The sequence below is a fragment of the Cebidichthys violaceus genome, unplaced genomic scaffold, assembly GCF_023349555.1.
Source record: "Cebidichthys violaceus isolate CVI_PGR_0920_01 unplaced genomic scaffold, fCebVio1.0.p SCAF_13, whole genome shotgun sequence".
NCBI classification, from domain to species: Eukaryota; Metazoa; Chordata; class Actinopteri; order Perciformes; family Stichaeidae; genus Cebidichthys; species Cebidichthys violaceus.
In genome coordinates, this window is record NW_027176296.1 from 14,730,764 (window position 1) to 14,749,558 (window position 18,795).

Genomic DNA, 18,795 nt, shown 5'->3' on the forward strand with positions numbered 1-18,795 from the left:
CCAGCTGGCCGGCATGGCTGTTGGGGAAGAGGGGAGGGGGCCTGCGAGATAGAAAGGTAATGAAAGACGGGTGGAGGCGCAGCACTCGTGGCCTCGCGCTCTCCTTTGTGCGCCGGTGACCGTATGCTGGCACACGCACCAACGCTTCACTGGAGACGGGGGAGCTGAGGCGGCACGGAAACTTAAGTAATGGGAGAAGTCGGAGCCAGTGCACGGTGGATTACGACGAGTGTTATTTTTTACAACTATTTTAAAAATTCATCTCGGTGGGGTTGACTAAACAGATGATACATTTGCATGATTACAATCTACATATAATATTTTACAGCTCTTTGGGTTCATGAGAAAATATTCAAAGGTGTATGTTAATATTTTATTTCCATAACACTCATACATGTTGCCCCGACTCCAATTAGCTGATTAGCTCCTCACATGGTGATGGAAGCTGAGTACAGTCATCTCTCCATAACATCTCCCCTCAGGTCACTTCAACTACTTCCCTTTTTATTATTTATCTTGCATATCTTTTGCATGATCATTGAATGTAACAACAAAACTCAAGATGATGCGTTCTTAATTCTATACATCTGACCTTATCTGACCTACAGGATGACTGTTTATGCACACGGGGGGCCCTCAGTCCATTTCTTCCAGCAGCTGCACGGTTTCCCTCAGGTCGGCCACAACTGCATCCACGTCTGCTTTGGTCGTTGCCCTGCCCACGCTCAGCCGCAGGGCGCTAGCTGCCACCTCCGAGGGGACGCCACAGCTCAGAAGGATGTGAGAAGGCCTGATGGATGGACACAGTGCAACGCGGGGGGGGGGGGGGGGGGGGGGGGGGTTAATGTGGACTGCGATCAATATGGTGTCTGGAGAGTAATGGGTGACAGAGGGACTCTTTTACCTGTTTCCACTGTCTGAGTGGCAGGCGGCACCAACGCTGGCCAACAGCCTCCTACAGTTGGACAATACCCTCCAGCCTACAGCAGGGGAGAGAGAGAGAGAGAGAGAGAGAGAGAGAGAGAGAGAGAGAGAGATTAATTATTCAAAGCCTTTGTGGCTTACAAATGGCCCTGTGCAGGTCATGAACTGCCTCCCACAAACATTGGTGTAGGGTTAGAGGACAGGCCAAAACAGACATAGAGCAGCCTGGAGGAGGAAGAAGTAATGACATCACCTTGTAATGTTGGGCCCAGGATGGACACGTTACATGTGTTAGGGAGGATATCAGAGCCCGGGTAATGGCTGTTGAAGCGGATCTTGTCTTTAAAGACGGCCTGAAAAGGAAAACACATTGACGGCACGTTTTTTTTTTTTTTAACGTATAAAAGGTAAGAATGATGATAATATAATTTTTGAAGTCAAAGAACAAAAATCCCTGTGAACAGCAATCATATTACAGTTCAAATTCGAAAATTGCAAGATGGCAGCGAGGATGACAAAAAAAAAACAGGATTTATTCATCTCGTATTGAGAAGAAAATGAGACCAACCTCTTTCACGGATGCCAGGCTCGGTCAGGCTTGTTTTTAGCCTTGCCGATTGCCTTTTGCTATTGAAACAGTTGTTGATCCCTTGCGGCCCCTACCGGCCCCTTAAGAGGGGGGAGGAGTGAGCCGTCAATATAATAGGTTTTTCAGACATTGTGAAGCACCTCAACCACGAGAGGTTCTTGAGCATACGGTCATAAATGAGCACACAAAATATCAGGCTGACGGGGCCAGCAGTTTGTGAGATTAGACATGGACAGACAGACACACACACACACACACACCCGAGCGCATGATTTCCTGGCGCAGATAATAAGCTCAATGACTCCAGAAACTGCTAACGTCACTATTGACATATATCACAGAGAATGTGACATTTTTCATCTCTCTAAACGGACTCAGACTTACCTTCAGCCGTTCCTCCAGGTAAAGTTTGGTACTTTGCATGTGACTCTCATAATCCGACAGATTGGAGGTCACCAGCTCTGCAGCCTAACAGACACACAATCGATCAATGCATGCGCTGTTACGTCAGGGAGATTAAAAAAAAAACCTCATTTAGAGTCAAACATTATTCAGTGGAAGCTTCTAGAGAAATGCTCTAAAATAAAAAAAGTAACACATATATACGGAGTAGGAAACATACCTTTCCCAGACCAGCAATCATTGGTGTGTTTTCTGTGCTGTAATATTCAAAAGGACAGATTGACCCGTATATTTACATCTTTGTTGTTTTTTCATGCATACTTGGTGGCTTTATTGACATTTCCTCAAGTAAGACGATGCGTGTTACCCTGGTCTGAAGTTTCTCTCCTGTCCTCCTCCAAACAGCATCGGATACAACGGCGTCCTTCTTCCCGGGCCGTTCACAAACAAAGCACCGATCCGAGGCGCATAGAACTAGAAAGGTCACAAGACCTTTCAATAATATGTTTAAATATCAGCGATGCCAAATCAAGATATTTTATCTGACAGGTTCCTGACCTTGTGTCCCACGACGGTGAGGTAATCCACTCCCAGTTCACAGGCATCGACCCTGATTTTCCCCAGAGCCTGAGCAGCATCAGTGTGCAGCAGGATCCTGAGCCGCTCATGCTGCTTGTTGACAGACTTTATTCTCTGGCAGATCTCCTGGACTGGCTGACGAGACGAAGCAGTTTCAGCATACAGGGCACATTAGACTGTACTGCACCTAGAGCCTTTTGTTTTTACATTGAAATTGTATTTTAAGTCATATCCAAAATATGATGAATGGAAGGACTTATCAGCTAATGCAACTGTCTGCTTCATGAGAACCAATTCCTGCCTCAAACACTGACGGACTGCTCTATCTCTTCCAATAACAAAATAGAATTTCTCTTATCAATAGTATAAGGACAAAGAAGAGAACGTAGAAGAGACCGCCTGGTTTCTAAGCCTCTCTCTCCTTCTTACCATGATGACTCCTGTCTCATTGTTGGCCAGCATGATTGAGATGAGACAAGTGTTGGGACGCACCGCAGCAATGACGTCCTCCACCTCCACACGGGCCGTCACCTTAGACACGGGCACATATGTCACATCTGTGACAAAAACACAGTTACCCAAACAAGTCAAGAGAGCAAGTAAAGGTAAAAGAAGCTACATCGGATTAGTTGTTAAAAAAAAAAAAAAAAAAAAAAAAAAAAAAAAGCATTGGTCTCCTACCTGCCTTGCCATCTTTCTGGAGGTGCTCAGCTACTAGTTTGACCGAGTCATGCTCCACATTCGAGGTGATTATGTGAGGAAGGCCGTTGCTTCCGTTCCGGTGTCCTTCCCGTTGCTCTGCAGCCCTGCAGCTTCTCCTGAAGTGCTCTACAGCGGTGTGCAGCACCAGGTTATTGGCCTGAAAGAACATTTCTTTGCTATGAACCACCGCTGCATGCATGGTACCACAATTCTGCACTAAACATTTTCCAGCGTCACACAAAACCGATGTAGGTTTTTGAAAACCAGAGCAAAAAATAAATAAAAAAGTCCACTTACCTCTGTTCCACCTGATGTGAAAATTATGTCTTCTGCTTTCCCTCCAACCATTCTCGCCACATTCTCTCTGGACTGATTGATCGTCGCCTTGGCTTTAGCACCTAGAAATAAAAGTGATTAAGCACCTTTTTATTTGTTGCGTGCTGAGATACAACACTATTGTTTGGGTGCTGAGAAGGAGAATTGGGGGGGGGGGGGGGGGCGCATCATTAGCTCGTTAAAGGAAATGGCTTTACGCACACATACGCCTCATTTACAAATCCAACATTAAGTCAATGGCATTTTGATGAAGGTTGGAGTATTCTTCACCTGCTATATAATTGCTACTCGGGTTTCCCCAGGCATCCTGCAGGGCTTCAGTAATGGCCTGGATCACTTCTGGTTCCAGCGGAGTGGTGGCATTGTAGTCCATGTAGATCCTCCATTACATAATAGACATGGGAAAGAAATCTTTTCTCAACTCATTTCATGTACTCGGTTTAAGTCTATATATTACACATTAACAAAACACCCAGAGCATCATCATCGAATCAATCCCATTTTGCTTTCCACAACGGCACCATCCCAAATCAAATGTTCCTACCTGTCTAGATTCATTTCTGAGTAATGTTGAAAGGAGTGGCCACTGAAGGTGTGACCCGTTACCGGGGTGACGTCTTCAGATTGCTTGGCCATGACACTCCTAAACAGAGATAAAACATTTAGCAGGATGCAGTCAGGCAATGATTCCAGTGATGTTTTTAATCCAACACTATACAGCTCCTTGCAGCAACACTTCTATTTATATTTCTCAACTTTTAAATGAGTTGAGGTTGCATTTATTTTTGACAGTGTTTTGACAGCTGGTTGGACACTTAGAGAAGTATTGTTCCCATAAGAGTGAATGACTGCAAGTGAAACAGCAGGTGTACTAATTATTATCACACCACGTGGTTTGTGATTAAATGCCAACTGTCTCTAGTACAGAGGTTAATTCCTCTCTAGTACAGAGGTTAGTTACTCTAGTACAGAGGTTAGTTACTCTAGTACAGATGTTAGTTACTCTCAGTACAGAGGTTAGTTACTCTCTAGTACAGAGGTTAGTTACTCTAGTACAGAGGTTAGTTACTCTAGTACAGAGGTTAGTTCCTCTCAGTACAGAGGTTAGTTACTCTAGTACAGAGGTTAGTTACTCTCTAGTAGAGGTTAGTTCCTCTCTAGTACAGAGGTTAGTTACTCTCTAGTACAGAGGTTAGTTACTCTAGTACAGACGTTAGTTCCTCTCAGTACAGAGGTTAGTTACTCTAGTACAGAGGTTAGTTCCTCTCAGTACAGAGGTTAGTTACTCTCTAGTAGAGAGGTTAGTTACTCTCTAGTACAGAGGTTAGTTACTGTCTAGTACAGAGGTTAGTTACTCTCAGTACAGAGGTTAGTTACTCTCTAGTAGAGAGGTTAGTTACTCTCTAGTACAGAGATTAGTTACTGTCTAGTACAGAGGTTAGTTACTCTAGTAGAGGTTAGTTACTCTCTAGTACAGAGGTTAGTTACTCTAGTACAGAGATTAGTTACTGTCTAGTACAGAGGTTAGTTACTCTAGTAGAGGTTAGTTACTCTCTAGTACAGAGGTTAGTTACTCTAGTACAGAGGTTAGTTACTCTCAGTACAGAGGTTAGTTACTCTCTAGTACATAGGTTAGTTACTCTCTAGTACAGAGGTTAGTTACTGTCTAGTACAGAGGTTAGTTACTCTAGTACAGAGGTTAGTTACTCTAATACAGAGGTTAGTTACTGTCTAGTACAGAGGTTAGTTACTCTAGTACAGAGGTCAGTTACTCTCTAGTACAGAGGTTAGTTACTCTAGTAGAGGTTAGTTACTCTAGTACAGAGGTTAGTTACTGTCTAGTACAGAGGTTAGTTACTCTAGTACAGACGTTAGTTACTCTCTAGTACAGAGGTTAGTTACTCTAGTACAGAGGTTAGTTACTCTCAGTACAGAGGTTAGTTGCTCTCTAGTACAGAGGTTAGTTACTCTAGTACAGAGGTTAGTTTCTCTCTAGTACAGAGGTTAGTTACTCTCTAGTACAGAGGTTAGTTACTCTCTAGTACAGAGGTTAGTTACTGTCTAGTACAGAGGTTAGTTACTCTAGTACAGACGTTAGTTACTCTCTAGTACAGAGGTTAGTTACTCTAGTACAGAGGTTAGTTACTCTCAGTACAGAGGTTAGTTACTCTCTAGTACAGAGGTTAGTTACTCTAGTACAGAGGTTAGTTACTGTCTAGTACAGAGGTTAGTTACTCTCTAGTAGAGGTTAGTTACTGTCTAGTACAGAGGTTAGTTACTCTAGTACAGAGGTTAGTTACTCTCTAGTACAGAGGTTAGTTACTCTAGTATAGAGGTTAGTTACTCTAGTAGAGGTTAGTTACTGTCTAGTACAGACGTTAGTTACTCTCAGTACCGAGGTTAGTTACTATCTAGTACAGAGGTTAGTTACTCTAGTACAGAGGTTAGTTACTCTCTAGTACAGAGGTTAGTTACTCTAGTACAGAGGTTAGTTACTGTCTAGTACAGAGGTTAGTTACTCTAGTACAGAGGTTAGTTACTCTCTAGTACAGAGGTTAGTTACTCTAGTACAGAGGTTAGTTACTCTAGTAGAGGTTAGTTACTCTAGTACAGACGTTAGTTACTCTCTAGTACAGAGGTTAGTTACTCTCTAGTAGAGAGGTTAATTACACATTTGCGTTAACATAACTCAATGTTGTCCAGTCATTCTGCTGTCTGTCGGCTAACGTTACATCCATGTTGTCAGTAGCGGACGTGACAGGTAACGTTAATAACTCAGCTACGTTACCGGGACGAGTAGCTTACTGTGTACCAACTACGGTGAACAGAAAACATGTAACTGTTCCATTAAAACAACCTGTCTCATCCCTGGCCATCCATGTCTGCAGGACCGGGAATGTATTGAGCTAACTTAGCTAACGCTAGTTTACTGTAGTTAACATCTGTTAACTGGAGCTAAAGCTAGCTAATGCTGCTAACGTCAACTAGTGTTTGATAGCATGAGTACATTTTACTATTCATCTGCTTTCGAGCCCTCAAGAGGAGTCAGATATGTCCTCCATCGTGTGACACGGCCAGCTGAGACTCCTGGCTGTGTGTCTAACCTTGTGAAGTGGTGTGAAGGAGTCCTGAATGGATTTACTAGCCTGTGTCAATCATTCGCTAGCTAGCGTTGGATGAGAAAGAGGCGCTGCCCTGCCGGGTTGGCAGATGTCTTAAAGGGAAAGCTGCAATTAAATATGTCAGAGACCGTCAGAGAACGCCCCAAACGACGTAGTACAACGTTTTAATGGGTGCTTTATTATATGAATTATATTCAATTGTATCCATATAAATTCGGAACAAAGCTAGTGTTCAGTAAAAGCAAAGATCACTCTTTCCCTTTCTCGCTTTTTTTTTTTTAACCGAAGTGTACTAAATTTGAAACTCTGCGAAAGTATGGAAAATTGGTCATTTCGAAAAAATATTAAAATGATATAATTTCTAGGCTAGTAGATGAGTTTTTAAAACAAGAAAGATAATGCAATATGAACAGTCCCAGACACGCTCCCATGCAGACATGGCAACAACCTTGCAACGCAGTCACACAGCATGTTGTCTAAATGCGACAGATTCGTGACTTTTCTATTGTTTATTTATGCTTTATTTGTGTGGATGCCGTTGACCGTATAAAGAAGAGGAGTCCGTGACTTTGTGTTGCATAATTTCCATGTTTATTTCATATATGACAATGTGTTTAGTGTACACAAACATTTGACGCTAAACTCTCAACACTCAGAGACACTGACTGAACTACTGCCCATTGAAGATTTTGTAAATGGGTGCAACTTTAATATACACTGTTCACAGCAATCATGTTTATATACAATGCAAAATAATTTGAAGACAGGAAGAAAAAAAAAGAATAATAATTTGAAAATAGAAAAAAACAAAGATTAGATGGAAGCACAGAAATGTGAATGACGTTCCTTTAAAAGGGGAGGGAATAGAAAAAGTAGATTTTGTGAAGGTTGTCAGAGCATGATGGTGACGGAAAAAATACAAGTGAGACAGTAAGGTTACCTACAGCATTACTCTGTACAAGAGGCAATGCCTAACGGGGCCACAATGAACCAAGCTCCCCTCACACATCAGTGGACTTATCACAGGTATATCGCACCACCTCCATTTGGTTCCCTGACAGTAACCTTCCCTACAATCAATAAGGAACCAGACTGTGAAAACAAAACACAAGTCAACATAACCAGTCCAGTAGGTTTTTTTTCTCCCAATATCAATGTACATTCAGTGTGATTTCTTTTTGTGTGACTGCACCAAGAAAACTTTGGTTGGCTCAAATGTGACGCACATTAAAAGGCCCAATGAAAACACAGGGATGAATCTCAACACAGAGATCAGACTGGAGCAATACCGGGCTCACATTTTAAGATTGGGATTTAAAGGATATGAGGCAGAAATGAGTGTAATGTACAGCTGGGCATTCCCTCAATGACGATGCTACAGCTGGATAAGATACAACTGCAGTCTCTGCCAAGAAAAGTCTGTGATAGACTTTGATGGTCACAGGACTTTGTTACATAACACACTAAAGATAATAACAGACATTTGACTCTTTTGATTAGCCACAACTACTGACAGTCGTGCACACATGTCGGGTTGTAAAATGTTTTAAGATAAGTCAACGCACGGAATACTTTTCAGCCTCTGAAAATATGGTATCGTATGGATTAGCTCAGCGGCAAAAGTAAAAACATAGGATATGCTGTTACAATGTTATCCCCCTGCTAAAATCTACTTTGCCGTTAACAGTTTGACGCTGTGAGATGTTGCCCTTGTATGTAAGTGACATGTGACTACCGTCAGTGAGCATGCGCTCTAGGCTGGCTGACCTGAGGCAAGCTCATCAATCAAACTTCACACAACAACCCACAAGCTGTCACTGGATTTTAAAGTCAGATTCATAATCGAATGAAATTCAATAGAAAATGCAGTCGCACCTTTCCTCAAAGTTGAGATGAATGGATCAAAAAAAAAAAGAACGGGTGTACATTGATTTTTTTTTTCCCCATTCAAAACATGATTGTTGAACACAATCCTGTAGTTTTTACTGTATAGACATGAAGTATACTCTACATACTGCTGTGTTATGGACGTTCCGTGTTATATAACAGCTGATTGCCATATTAGATATGTAACATGGACATAAATGATACCTTTTCTGTCTGAATATGTAAGTGATGACGACGATGAAAAGCGGGAAAGTGATGTGATATGATCTGCGGACACTTCCAGAACAGTAATATATAGCAGCATGAAGGATGTTAGTTTGATGGTCCAGAGGCTTACTGTACAGTATGATTGAAAAAAGAGAGGCACTACATTTAATCAATGTACACATCATTCAGAAAACCAGTTTCTTCATCTGTACTGTGAGGAACAGTTCATACTTTAGATCATTTCACAAGGTAGCTTTGTGCAGCTGAGGATGGTCAGACCACCTTAATCTTTTTGATCTAACAATTTGGTGACCTTTTCAGATGTACGTGTATCAGTTTGGTCAAAAGTCAGGTGTGACTATCCTCCATAGTGTCATTCAAGTAATCTTCAGCACAAAGAAAGGGGCCAATCATAAACGGTTTCAAAGCATTAACTGCATGGGGGTGGGGGGTGGGGGGGAAACAAGGTGGTATTATTCATAACATTTCAGGAACTCATATTAAAAAGTGCGATGTGCAGAAATTGCACGGTACTACTACTTTAGAAATATAAATGTCTTTGTAAATAAATACATGCAGAAATAAATAGTAAAGCTGTTAAATATCTAAATATATCACATTTTAAAACAAATAGAATTCAGGTAGAGAATGAGATCAATGTGGGAGGATTAACGGTGACGACGTGTGGTTACTTATTGTGTGAATGCAGATGCCCTTGGTGCTCCTACGAGTAGCTAAAAACGACATGGATTGATCAAAATGCCACAAGAACGATGATGATATGCCATTCCCTTGCCAGGCTGTGCGCTAAAGTTTCTAAGAAGTTTAAAGATTCAAGTACCAGAAAGAAAAGAGAATTATTCTACAGAGTTACACTCAACTGTCTTTTTTTGTTTTCTTCTTTTAGCGTGTACTTTCTAGCTGTACGTTGTATGCAAACCAGTTTACACACTGTATATATATATATATATATATATATATATATATATATATATATATATGTGTATAGCTGTAGAGTTGAGAGGAATCTGCATGTTTTTTTTTCTTCTATTTACTGATGCAAATGGAGCAATGTGATCCTCACTGACGTGGCAGCTTTAGGTAAAAATAAATGTCACTGCATTGTTTTTAAGGAGTAAATGTATAAGGCTTGATGTGTCACTGACAACAACTACAGTACATTACCATACGTATGTGTTCTGAGATAAGAAACTGTTGCTACTTCCGCCATTTTTTCCTCGATCGTCCAGCTATGAATAAACTCCAGTACAGTACAGTGACAGCTTTTTGGAGAGGTTCTTCTGACTACGAGACTCACGACGCAGCAAAGGCCTGACACGAAATGGGCGCTTTAGGTGCTGAGGACACTAGTGATGAGCTGAGAAAGTACAGGGGGGGGGGGGGGAGAGATGGTTGTTGGTGACTGTGGTGGGGGAGGGAGAGGGGAGATGGGGCTCAGCACAAGGGGAGGAATAAGGACAAGGATCTATGTACATCTCGAGTTCATCCTTCCCTCATGAGACGCGACTCTTGTTTCACATCCTCATCGGTCCGGCTCGTCTTCTCGACAGCTTCGACCTGAGCGGAAGAAAATGTATTTGGATCAAAGATGCATTTTGTGTGCGTTTACTTTTACCTATTGATGTATATTTTTTACCTGATAGTTCCAGCAAGGAGGGGATTAAACGCATACAGCCAGTCATGCATCTCCTTGTCATTAGTGGCTTGTAGCAATATTCCGCGGTGTTCTGTACACACGGCAAATGTGTACGGGGTCTGGTGAAAGAGACCAGAAAAGAAGCTTAATATACCATGCGTGATGTTTTCACCAATAACAGATCAGAAAGAGGGAGTCTTTGGTTCATCACCAACCTTCAGCATTGCCTGCTGGTCCTCGCTGTACTCCACCTGGGCAGAGGAGAGGTTGAGGATAGCCCGCTCCACAGAGTCTCTCTCCGCGTTGTAGATGTAGACGTACGGCCGCCGCACGACGACATAGCGCTTCACCCATCCATTGGTGTGTGGCTCCAAGAAATGCAAGTAACCCTTCTTCGACACAATGGGGCTGCAAAAACAAGAGATGGAATGTTAGCGCGTGTGAAACCAAGAACGATGTCTCCACGGCACTAAGTGGTGGAGTCACTGTGGCAGACTCACCTGACTCTAATCTCCTGGATGTCAGGGAAGAATCTGCGGATCCGTGGTTTGGCTTCAGAGGCTCCGTTGACGGACTTCTTTGCCTCCGCGTCCTGCTGTGCGTCAGGACTCGGGCTGACGGCGCGAGAGCGAGGCATCGGGGGTCTGCCGCACAGAAACGGGAGGTCTATGAGCCCTAGTAACAAAGTAGCTCCCTACACCTCATGCAAAGTGATGAGTGACATCACTAGAGCACCGTGTTATCACACTACAGCACATTGTATTCAAAAGAAGGGACACGCAGTCTGCAATACTCAAAATGCAGCTAATCCGGACCGCCACATGCAACAGAAGCTACAAAGGATGACAATTACTTAGCAACAATAATCATACAAGTGTGTCTTAGCACTGACCTGAGTTCAGCGTCCCCATAGCAACCCTCAACCAGCGACGGGCATGTTGAGGAGGGTGTGATTGTGTTGAGAGCAGAGATTGAAGCGGAGTCTCTTAGCATTGTGACGGACATCTCTGAGATCTGCAGCACACACAAACACACAACGCTCGCTCAACTGTGAGGAACCAATCAACAGGCATTAATCAGATTAATCAGAGTGTTTGAGCACTACCTTGCTCTCACTGGCGCTGACGCACACGTGGCTGTATTCTCGGTTGAAGGAGTGAGTGAGCAGACGCAAACACTGTGTGTAAAGAAAGGACAGGGAGCTTAAAATGTCTTCTACGGTCAGATACAAGCTGAGTCAAATCACATCTGAAATATCATATTCAGCACAGACTTGACAGATCAGGACAAACTCTGATCCGACAACGAAGTACAATGAAGGTCAAACATGAAAGTCAGTATTCACTGAGTGACGATGGCTGACCTTGGCAGCGAGCTCCCTCTGCCTCTCAGTGGTGATTTCAGAGCTGGAGCTGACCTCCTGGTCCACCTCGGGGGGCTGAGGAGACTCGCTCAGCTCCTCAGTGATGCAGGACTGCAGGGACTCCTGGCCCATAAGCATGGTGGACTCCAGTTTCTCCCTCAGGAGAAGGTAGTGTTTGGTCTTCTCCACCTGAGAGAAAAAACAAATCCAAATCATTGACGGTGTGTCCCCTGTGAAACTTAAAGAAAGTTGTCTGGAAGCAACTTTTGGAAATTGCAGAGGAAAACCGTTCAAATCGACAAATTCCAGTCTGGTTTCCATCAGAGGCGCAGCTGCTTTCAATACCATAAATCATATTTTATTATATAGTTTTGGGAAGTGGGTTGGGATATCTGGGACTGTATAGCTCTTGAATGGTTGTCATCCTATTCTACTAATCATAACTTATTTGTATGCATTGCTGACACTACGGAGTTCCTCAGGGATCTATCCCGGGTCTTACCTTGTTTTCCCTTTACAGTCTACCTTATCCATCAGTTTGGCTGCGTCTCTTATCAACGCTCCTCCAATGATATCCAGTTTTATGTATTTGTGAAACCAGGGCAACTTCCCAATTTGGCTACATTACATGCTTGTTTTCAAGATCATAGAATGGATGTCTCATAGCTTTCTGCAGTCTTGATTCTTTACATCTGCACTGCACACGTTCCCTGGCTTCTTACTCAAAGCTGAGTTCAAGAAACCGATTATATTCCCAGCTGAGCTTTAAGAAACATCTTATGTGAAATTTTACATGCTGGTCTTTTAAATGATGTCAGTTTATATTCACATCAGATGAATATTAGGGTTTCTCTCTATGACTTTATTTAGTATCTATTTACCTTGAACCTTGAAGAAGCAAAGGCTTTCATGACGGTACACTTAGACACATTGAAGTGAAGGCTGCTAACAGCAGCATAACCTCAGGTAGGCTGCTAACACAAGTAGCTTGTGCTATAAGAGAAATGTAACTAATGCCCTCACATCTTGGAGGAGGCTGAGTTTCTCCAGCTCCCACTGATGGTCCAGAATGAGGCTGTCACTACGGGGCCTCCACCCGGCCAGGTTCTCCTCCCCACGGACGTAGGCCACCGAGGTGTCCAGCACTCGCCTGCGTCTCCTCTGCATGCCTGGAGTGGTTAGTGGTTAGGTGCCGGGTCAGTAATGTTGCAGAGGCGAGCTTAATGCAAAATGGCAACTTTGTTGTGACTCTCACCTGGGCTTCCTGCATCTGCCAGGTTACACAGGCTGACCTCATAAACTCCAGTTACACGGTTCCTAGAAGAAGAAAAAGACGGAGCTCTTTATCGACATAGAGAACACAGGCGGTGCACAATATTTACCACAGTCTGAAGGTGTGAACTCACCCATCTGCCGCTCTTAGGCTTCCAGTACCAAAAAGGTTTCGGATAGAGCGCGAGGCCGAGAGCTTGGTGTCTCGAGAGTAAAACACCATGCAGACATCTTTGGTTATGATTGCGGGCTGGGTGCAGTTCTCCATCTGAAAGGAAGGTGAGAGGAGGGATTTGTGACATTGGTCCTCTACAGTAATTCACACATCATTTCTGATGCTGTAAGAGCCACTTCTCTCGTGAACGCAAGGCACTGTGCCGTACCTCCAAGTAGGCAGAGAGGGTCATGTAGATCTTCTCCCCGTACGGAGTGACTCGGTTCAGCAGCAGCGAGTTGTGCATGGAGCTATCCCAGGCGGCCTCGAAGCGGTAGAAAGTCCTGAGGTTGCCCGAGTGACAAGAAGCCAAGAACATGAATCAGCAGCCAACAATTAAGTCCTGAGTTCTACCTGAACTACTAATTAGCAGTCAAAGCTAAACCCATGCTGAAGCCTGTCAGCCTAACAACAGAGATGTTAACGTTATATCTCAATAAATCAAAAACATTTGACATACAGAAAGTGGACTAAAATCTGATTTGTGACACAGACACAGAAAACTATCCATTTACTATTAGCTTTGTATAGTATGCAAACAGTATTCTTAAATCTCAGTACAACAGAAAACGGCAATGACATCTTGTTGCATGCAACAGGCTGAATGAGATGATGCTCTGCTTTGTACAAACACTACAGAGAAGCAAAGAGAGCTGAGATGACTTGGTACAGAAAAAGGAAGGGGGGGGGGGGGGGGGGGTGAGATGATAGACAGCCAGATGAAAGGGACAGGGCAGTGAAATACCTATGGTCAACTCCCAAGGAAATGCTGTGAGAAAGAAGAAATCAGCAAAAGAGCAGAAAGTGAGAGACAGGAAGTGTGTTGTGGTTGTGTTGGCTTGCTTGCGTGGCTGGCATGGTGTTTTTCTTTTTTTTTTCTTTTTTTTCCCACACTGTTATCACATAATGTAAAACACTGCCGTGGAAGGTACAGCTCACCCATGAGAGACCGCTGAGCCATCCCTTGGTACCGTAGAAAAGGTCAAATAACAGCGCGTGGCCGTTCCCCGAGCAACAAAAAACAACCAGTGCTGCTTTCTGTTACGCCTCTGATTTACTCCATACGTTAACGCACAAGATCCCCCCCCCCCCCCCCCCCCCCCCGAGGGGAAATAATCACACACTGAAAGCAGTTATTCCTCTGGCCCGAATCCCAGTACAGCTTTTTAAAAAAAAAGATAATCCGAGTATGAATTGTAAAAGGAAACTAATGTTTCTGTAAGCCGTAGAAAAGGGGCTGAATGGACTCTTCATGAGGTTCAGATGTTGGGCCCGCTGGCTTTGGACTGAGGTGACCTTGTGGGAAAGTGAACAATGTGTCACCCAGAAGAAAGCAAACAGCACTGAACTGAGTTGACTCTGTGGTAAGGAGAACTCTCTGCTGTTCTGTGTGAAGAAAGGGGATTCAGTGGAGAGATGGCTTGTTTTGAAGCAATTAGCAAGTGCGCTAAACTCACACGCTCACACGCGCACTTCTTTCCCAGTAGTAGAAAAGTGTTCGCTTACACTACAAGGGAGCAATTTCCTCTTTGCACTACACCAACATGTGCTTCGCTGCGTTTTTTACTACCTCCTAAAAACGCGGGAGCCAGGATTGAAGTCATGCTGCTGGCCTAACATGTGAGGGGCCGTTTGTTTCTGGTGTCTGGCAGAGTCCTGCTGAGGTACGAGATTCAGAAATATTCACAACATTGCAGCGATTCTGAGCAAAGTGCTACTGGTGAGGTAATGGTTCAGTGGATTGCATTTTAACGGCTGCATTTTAACAGTGTGCCAGAGCGGGTACTGTAAATGATGTGATCCATATTACTGCACGGGTGACTGGTGTTCCTGTTAATAATCTGTAGCTGTGATGGGAAATACTCGCTCTCTGTTGGGATTAGAGATGACTAAGAAAAACATATCCATGGATTCAAAATATTGCTTCGCTGCAATATGAAAACAATAAACGGAGTGAAGCAAAAAGCAAATGAGCAGCATTTTCTGAATGTTCCTGCTCAGGACAGGATGCATCTCTTTGTCTTTGTTAGTTCAAATTAACTGTGCTGTAATAATGGATCACTTACACCCTCTACTGGCAAGTACTTATACCTCTCATCCAAATGGAATTTCTTCAGCACAACCACTAAAGGGAGCACAATCATGTCAGATGGGACTTTTTAAATTGAGTCTATGGAGAAATCAACAGCTGTAAACAATCAGAGGGTGTGATACTGGCCCCACGACACCTCCGGCAGAGACACAGCCAAGGACAGTCCATGTGAAGCAAAGCGAGCCATGCAGACCCTGTTTCATCGTAAACGACAGCCTGATAACAGCTCAAACACACACACACACACACACACACACACACACACACACACACAGCCAGCCAGCGCAGCAAGACAACCAGGGACATGCAGAGCCACATCCCTCACATCTCATGAAGGGGTGAAAACAAAGAGGCACGGGTGAATTGCTGACAGCGATGGCAGAGTAGGAGAGAGGGTAAAGAAAGCTGGAGGCTGAGTGGGAATGACGGGGCGGACAGGACGTTAGAAAGATGAGGCGTCTGTTTAACTTAAGAGCATGAGAAGAGAGGCAAAATAATATACCTAGGCATGTCCGAATCAAGAAACTGTCTGCAAAAGCAAAAAAAAAAAACAACAACATTCTGTTAGTGGACTGGAGGGAGAAAAATGTTAGCATCCATATATATATATATATATATATATATATATATATAGATATATACCTTGATGTTAGTCTCTGCACGAGTGAGCAGAGACCACACTTGACCACAAGCTGACCTGGTGCTGAGCCCTTAAGCCCAATTCTTAACAGGACAAATGCTGAGGGCTGAGAACCCTAAGGGGTCAGCACCGCGGTCAGAGAAAGGCCGGTCGAGCAGGGCCGCTGGACAGTGCTTTAGATTAAAACTCAGTGAGCCCAGGTCTGGGCGATGGCGGCTGCTGGTATTGTTTGGCAGAGGGATTAAGCAATGAGCCGAAAACAGAGGGTCACAAAAAGCGTAAGTTGAATGGCGAAAATGCTTTACAGTTTCCATGAGCCGAACTTGGATAATATAATCATTTTGGATGAAAGACATTCATAGAAATTTGTCCACTCGAATGATTGTAAATATACCTTATGACACATGCTACAACTTTATGTGTCACCATACAGTGGTGATGTCAATGGTAAGGGATTTTGAATATTTAATAATTACTGCGTTTCTAATAAACATGCTGCCTACATAACATATGACACAGGTTCTCATTATAAGTCTTAAATATAAACATTTAAAGAAACGTACTGCCCCCTACTGGCTGGCTGCAGAGCAGCATACAACATTACACACTTTACTTTAGGTAATTAGGAACAAGGCCGTGTTTGAGGAAACCTATGTACATTTTTTCCCTATAAGATGTCACAGTCACAAGGAGCTAACTTTATTTTTTTTAATTAGACGTCAGTGCATGATTAACAGACATTGTTTTTTCTTTGTTATCTTCAGTCTGAAGAGTTAATCATGGGATTCAATAAAGTGATGATGGAATGTTAATGACTTATGGCATCACATTGAGTCCAAATACAGATACTTGGTGTTTATTAGTGATTTTACACTACGCAGTGATACATGCTGCTGGAGTTAGAAAGACATTTCTGGTGTGCTACTATTAGACCCGTTCATTCAGTCAATCGAGGGTGCTCGGTTAAAAGGTGTGGCTCTTTGGAGTCTACAAGCAGCTTCAGCGTTGGGGTTAGTGGATCTATTCGTGGCTGAGAGATGAGAGGTTAGAGGTGAGGTGGTAAAACAAGGTGAGATGCAACGTGTAGACACAATGATGACAATCAAACGAACCAAAAAGCACAGATAAGCACCGAGGAGGGTCGCACAGCCAGCGTGGGCGAGTGAAATCATGACTCAAATGCGGCAGATTTCAAAAAACGCCTTTTCGGTTCACTTTGCTCATGGTCACTCTGTTTTAATGTGTGGCCTCCTGCAGTTAGAGAGAGAGGAAACTATTCTCATGCAGACACAATAATAAAAGATCACAAAAGAAGTCGCTGGGGTTTGCTTTAACATTCGGGTTGTGTCTCTTCTGCCATGCTTTTCACTGCTGTGTGCCATGCATCTGCCTGTTCCAGTGCAGGAGCTGCCACAACAGCAATAAAGTGAGGTCCTCAGATAACACTCTAGTTGAAGCATAGAACTGTTCAGCCAAGCTGTCACAACCTTGTAATAAACAAATACCATATATGTGGCCACTAATATTGAATTCCCATCGACCATATTTATTGAAAATCAAATAAATCCTATAAAAAAAAGAAGTTTGCAAAGATCTTTCCATCACGTGTCTCCGCCAGTACGTACCGGTCATCCCTCATGGGTCTGACGTAACCAGCAGACAGGATGTTGAGAGAGAGAATGTTTGGGTCAATGATGGTCTCATCAGCTTCAGGGGTGTTGCGGAGACGACCTAGGAAGACACGAGTGCCCCAGTTAGAACAGCTCACGCACGAGGCGATGTCTCCGTTTGGTTTTCAGGGCAAGAAAAAGGCTGATAGCCTAACTCACCCACAACAAGCTCCCGGATATCCTTCCACTCCATGTCACCCCCTGACTCGTGCACAATGGTGACAGTGACTCTCCTCTGGAGGCCCTGGGGTTGTCAAGAGAAGACCGAAAAAGAGGCGTGGTTATGCTCGGTTCGGTTCAAATAACGCAAATATCATATCTGCTCACAGAGTGATGACGGACATACCTGGTGCAGTAGGTATGTGCCATGACAAGGCATTCCTCCTCTGTGGTCCACCACTGCAGGGATGTAGCTGAGGAGACACAGACGAAAACAAGCCTCGCTGATTTCATGTGCCACTGATTAACGGTGCAGGAGACATTAACATCGTGAAAACTATTCCGTAACAATAATTATTCAAGGGAAGCTCTCCCAAATCATTCCAAACAGGGTGTTTGGCGAGGCGTGACTCAGGATACTCACTCTCCAGTGGCCTCCAGCTCGCAGATCTCAAAGAACACCATGAGATCATATTTGCTGTGACAGGGTCCTGCCTGCGAGCGGGTCATAGCCGTCAGCTTGGTGGCAGGTACTGTGTTTGAAAAAAGGAGATAAGGGAAGAGTGTAAGACAGGTTGAGAGGGGGCTTGTGGGTAACAGCGGGGAGCTGCTCTACACCTACGCGGGGAAGAGAGAGGGAAGAAGAAAAGGAAATCAGTGATGCAGGGAAAGAGAGGAACCGCTTCATCCTGCAGAAGAAGCTCCTTTCCTCCAGCCGATTTATGGGCAACTCCTGCAGTCCTCTCTTAAAGGAGGATACCACTACAGGTCCTTGTCTTATTTCAGATTTTACTTCTGTATTTATTAGGCTTTAGCAGCTCTGGCTTGAGGAAAAGCAGACGCACAAACTCCTTGAACATTACTCTCCTGTTGATCATCATTGTTTTGTGGAAATTATTAAATCTAGTCTCTAGTCTCTCACTATTAACTGCATTCCTCCAATTTAAAGTAGTTAAGAGTTGCATGAAACAAAAAACATT

The 18,795-nt window shown here is 43.6% G+C and overlaps 2 protein-coding genes across 13 annotated transcripts in view; both read right to left on the reverse strand.

Annotated features, from left to right (window-relative positions):
• Nucleotides 1–359: 359 nt before the first annotated feature.
• scly (selenocysteine lyase) lies at nt 360–6,728 on the reverse strand. 2 transcript variants are annotated; one of them, XM_068707866.1, is made up of 13 exons: nt 6,637–6,728; nt 4,077–4,175; nt 3,803–3,912; nt 3,494–3,594; nt 3,176–3,353; nt 2,924–3,051; nt 2,474–2,629; nt 2,283–2,389; nt 2,136–2,172; nt 1,898–1,981; nt 1,178–1,277; nt 905–980; nt 360–790 (listed from the first exon to the last, which is right to left on the reverse strand). In XM_068707866.1, exons 2-13 carry the CDS (start codon nt 4,166–4,168, stop codon nt 637–639), a joined length of 1,323 nt encoding a protein of 440 aa, XP_068563967.1. In that variant the 5' UTR covers nt 4,169–4,175; nt 6,637–6,728; the 3' UTR covers nt 360–636. The 2 variants fall into 2 exon arrangements, with proteins under 2 accessions (XP_068563967.1, XP_068563966.1); XM_068707865.1 differs by having other exon boundaries at nt 6,540–6,728.
• Nucleotides 6,729–7,222: 494 nt separating this feature from the next.
• The window catches only part of kif1aa (kinesin family member 1Aa), a 39,156-nt gene continuing 27,583 nt past the window's right edge, over nt 7,223–18,795 (reverse strand). For 5 of the 11 annotated variants that reach the window (XM_068707876.1, XM_068707877.1, XM_068707878.1 and 2 more), the window contains 16 exons: nt 18,240–18,348; nt 18,003–18,069; nt 17,816–17,900; nt 17,612–17,717; nt 14,000–14,023; nt 13,424–13,538; nt 13,175–13,308; nt 13,024–13,085; nt 12,792–12,937; nt 11,769–11,957; nt 11,511–11,582; nt 11,298–11,419; nt 10,906–11,049; nt 10,621–10,813; nt 10,406–10,524; nt 7,223–10,326 (listed from right to left, as the gene is read on the reverse strand). In XM_068707876.1, the coding sequence (XP_068563977.1) occupies nt 10,284–10,326; nt 10,406–10,524; nt 10,621–10,813; nt 10,906–11,049; nt 11,298–11,419; nt 11,511–11,582; nt 11,769–11,957; nt 12,792–12,937; nt 13,024–13,085; nt 13,175–13,308; nt 13,424–13,538; nt 14,000–14,023; nt 17,612–17,717; nt 17,816–17,900; nt 18,003–18,069; nt 18,240–18,348 (1,730 nt within the window). In that variant the 3' untranslated portion in view covers nt 7,223–10,283. Of the gene's footprint in view, nt 10,327–10,405; nt 10,525–10,620; nt 10,814–10,905; nt 11,050–11,297; nt 11,420–11,510; nt 11,583–11,768; nt 11,958–12,791; nt 12,938–13,023; nt 13,086–13,174; nt 13,309–13,423; nt 13,539–13,999; nt 14,024–15,848; nt 15,876–17,611; nt 17,718–17,815; nt 17,901–18,002; nt 18,070–18,239; nt 18,349–18,795 lie in introns of all 11 variants that reach the window. The other 6 variants (XM_068707870.1, XM_068707873.1, XM_068707867.1 and 3 more) reach the window with 2 other exon arrangements.

Excerpts from the sequence above, each read along its gene's own strand:
- scly (XM_068707865.1), bottom strand. Across the intron at positions 3,913-4,076 it reads TCAGAAATGAATCTAGACAG|GATCTACATGGACTACAATG; the intron begins GTAGGAACATTT and ends TATGTAATGGAG. Across the intron at positions 1,982-2,135 it reads TGATTGCTGGTCTGGGAAAG|GCTGCAGAGCTGGTGACCTC; the intron begins GTATGTTTCCTA and ends TGTGTCTGTTAG.